We start from the raw sequence: 2,972 nt of genomic DNA, 5'->3' as shown, positions 1-2,972 counted from the left end.
TCAGCAGGCGCCCGGACATGAACGTGGAGTGGACACTGGAGAAGTGAGGAATCTGTGCTTCACCAAGGAGTTGGCGCAGTTTCTCCTCGAGGCGGAAAGGCGCCAGGCCCATCGCGGCTGCGGCATGACGCCAATGCTTGTGGCAGGTGTCTACTTTTCACTTTTACCAATTTGTGGATGACTTGGTTCACTGGTTTGTTACTTTACGGATTTTCGGCGACAACTGATTATCAAGCGAGTGCGCTAGACCAGGCGGATGCATCACGGGGTTGTGTTTCACGCCGCCTACTGCAGCGCCATCTCCGGGGACCGCGGCTTTCCTTCACGTCCCCACTCAGCAGGGTGGAAGTTCACTGCAACGGTGGCTGGCGTGCGTAACATGGGACGTATTTGAGAAGGCACGAGGAATGGCAAAAAAGCGTTGGCTGCGGATCGTCGAGCCACCACTGCGGCGTGCTGTCGGCTTCTCCGCCGCCCTGACCCCTTCACCCGCACCGTCCCGGATTCGGGTGGGGCGCAGTGGGTTGGCTGACGGGCATTCGTGTACTCGCGTGGCTGCGTGGCATCGCGTGGCCGTGTTGTTTCTGGTTGTCGCCCGAGCTGTTTGTGTCTGCTGCCTGCTGCCCCCACACTCTCTCCGCCCTTTTTTCTTTTGCCTAGATTCTCACACCGAAAGCGACCATGGCGAAAATGAAACTGCCGACGATGAAGCGGAGGCTGAGGCGGGTTGCCGTGCTGCTGATTCTCTTCATTGCGGTCACGAATATTCTGTACCTCAGCTTTGACATCGCTGCCGATGATGGTGCACCGGGACCCAACAACCCCCACCACCCGCGAGCCGCCGCAGTGGACGACGCAGCACTTGCTTACATCCCACGCCGTGTTGTGGATACGTGGAGCCGGCGCGAGTATCTGATTGTGCTGGGCATCCCCTCCACGGACGACGAGGCGAGGCGAACACAACGCAACCTGCAGCGGTCGACGTGCTGGCGGTTCCCCGGAGTGGCGACGAGGGCGAACGACTTCACCGGTGCGATGCTTGTGCTGTACGTCCTTGGGCGACACCCGTCGCACGGCTACGACTACTCTGCCGCGCTGCTGGAGGAGGCGTCGCAGTGGAACGATGTGGTTGCACTGCCAATGAACGAGGGCCGTGTTTCACCAGAGAAAAAAGTTGGTGTTGAGGGGTATTCAGGCATTGAGGCTTCTATTGGTATGACCCGCAAGACGTACATGTGGTTTGACCTTGCGCACCGCCTGTTCCCGACCGCGAGGTACATTGCGAAGGGCGATGACGACATGTTCCTCCGTGTGCCGCTGTTTGTTGCTCACCTGCGCCTCCTGCCGCGCCGAGGGATCTACATGGGTGTTTATGTTGGATCATCGTTATGGGTGAAGGACCGTTCAATAGATGTGTTGTTTATGGTTGGCTGGTGCTACACCTTGTCGAGGGATGTGGCGGAGGCGTTGGTGTCGTACGAACCGCTGCGACGCCTGGCGTACCTGCCGTACAGCAAGGAGCGTGAGGAAGAGTTTTTTTCGATTCACATGCAGCACGAGGACGTAATGGTGGGACGTGTGCTACTGAACGAATTGAAGTACAAGCCAATGGTATACGTCGAGATGCAGGATTGTCATTTCCATGACGCCCGCAATGGCACGGGGCACTCGCAGGTGGTGCCGACCTCGATGTGTGTCCATCACGTGCGGGAGGACGACTACGCTGCGCTGATGGCGCGCTTCGGCAACGACACATCACCTGTCGCCCGTGTGGAACGTGTCTCCGACGACACGATATACCCGTCGTGCGATTGACAAATGAAAGAACTGATCTGTTTTCTGTGCGCGTTGCATCCTAATGTATTGCTTGATTGGTTGCTGCATTCCGGTTTGTGCCCTATGTGCTCTGTGGCCGAACGACGTGGAATGTGTCATTGACTGCCCCGTGCCCCGTGGAGCGTGTCACTCCCTGCCCTCGACCCGCGTGCGGGAGGTGGTTGTGGAGTCAGTGGGCGCCCGTTGCGTTGTGCTGCGTGTGTGCTTCTGCTGGGGGCACGTGATGAGGAGGTGCGTGTGTGTGATGGGCCGCCAATGAACGATGTATGTGAGTCTGTGTTTTTTATACATTTTATTCTGTTAATTGTGCGATTGGGAGATGAAGAGGATTCAGCGTGTTTTTTTTTTGTTTGTGTGTGCGTTGCTTTGGCCTTCCCACCCCTGAGCCCTCACCTCGCGGTTGGGAGCCGCTGGGGATGTATTCTTGTGAGTTCGTGTGATTTACTTGTGAGCGGAGCGTCCCACGGTGCGGCTGCCGTCAGTGCCGGTGGTGTGGCTCCCGGTATGGGGAGATGGCCCATTTTTTTCATATGTAGTTTGGTTCTGGCATTGTGGCATCTATTTTTCCTTTGTGTTTGCTTTTTCTGTGCTGCCCGCACGTCCACATTTCTGCCTTGTTGTTTTTGTCCTTTTTTTCTTTTTTATTGCCCCACTCCCGGGTGGGGAATTATTTGAACATGTACCTCACCCGCGCTGTTTGTCTTGTTTTGTACGTGGCGGGGCGCCTTTATTTAGGCCGCTTGGGACGAGGCCGCACGGCTGGCAAAAGGCGGTAATGAATGTAAGCGAAGATCAGGGGCTGGACAACGGTTAAAACGAAAAAGGAAAATAGAGCGAAACGGCATTTGCGTGCGTGTGCGCGTGTATTTGACTGCGGTAGAAATGAATGTGCGTTTGTTGTTGCGCTGTGGTTTATGGCGCTCTTTTTGTCTTTTGCCGTGTACGTCCGTCCTCAGTTCTCTCTCGCCCGGCAACAGCGAGAGTACTGGAGTTTGTGGTGCCGGTCTGCACGCCCAACGTGCGTGGAGGGAATACACACACACACACGGGGGACACACGGAGGGGGAGGGCGGCGAGCGTGTTGAGGGACTTTGGCCCACTTTTTGCTGCGGACAAAAGAACAACAAACGATGCCT

The 2,972-nt window shown here is 56.4% G+C and overlaps 1 protein-coding gene across 1 annotated transcript, besides 1 other annotated feature; it reads left to right on the top strand.

Annotated features, from left to right (window-relative positions):
- Positions 1-2,972: a sequence feature (areas not merged during assembly with more than two copies in the genome that could not be assigned to a particular haplotype).
- Tc00.1047053506379.10 (UDP-Gal or UDP-GlcNAc-dependent glycosyltransferase, putative) lies at positions 682-1,815 on the top strand (the record flags this gene model as incomplete). Its single annotated transcript, XM_797768.1, has 1 exon — positions 682-1,815. The coding sequence occupies one exon, from the start codon at positions 682-684 to the stop codon at positions 1,813-1,815; it is 1,134 nt and encodes a 377-aa protein (XP_802861.1).

The sequence above is a fragment of the Trypanosoma cruzi genome, genomic scaffold, assembly GCF_000209065.1.
Source record: "Trypanosoma cruzi strain CL Brener 1047053516909 genomic scaffold, whole genome shotgun sequence".
Classification (NCBI taxonomy): Eukaryota; Euglenozoa; class Kinetoplastea; order Trypanosomatida; family Trypanosomatidae; genus Trypanosoma; species Trypanosoma cruzi.
Note: the sequence above shows the minus strand (reverse complement) of the source record. Positions and strands in the feature narration are given on the sequence as shown.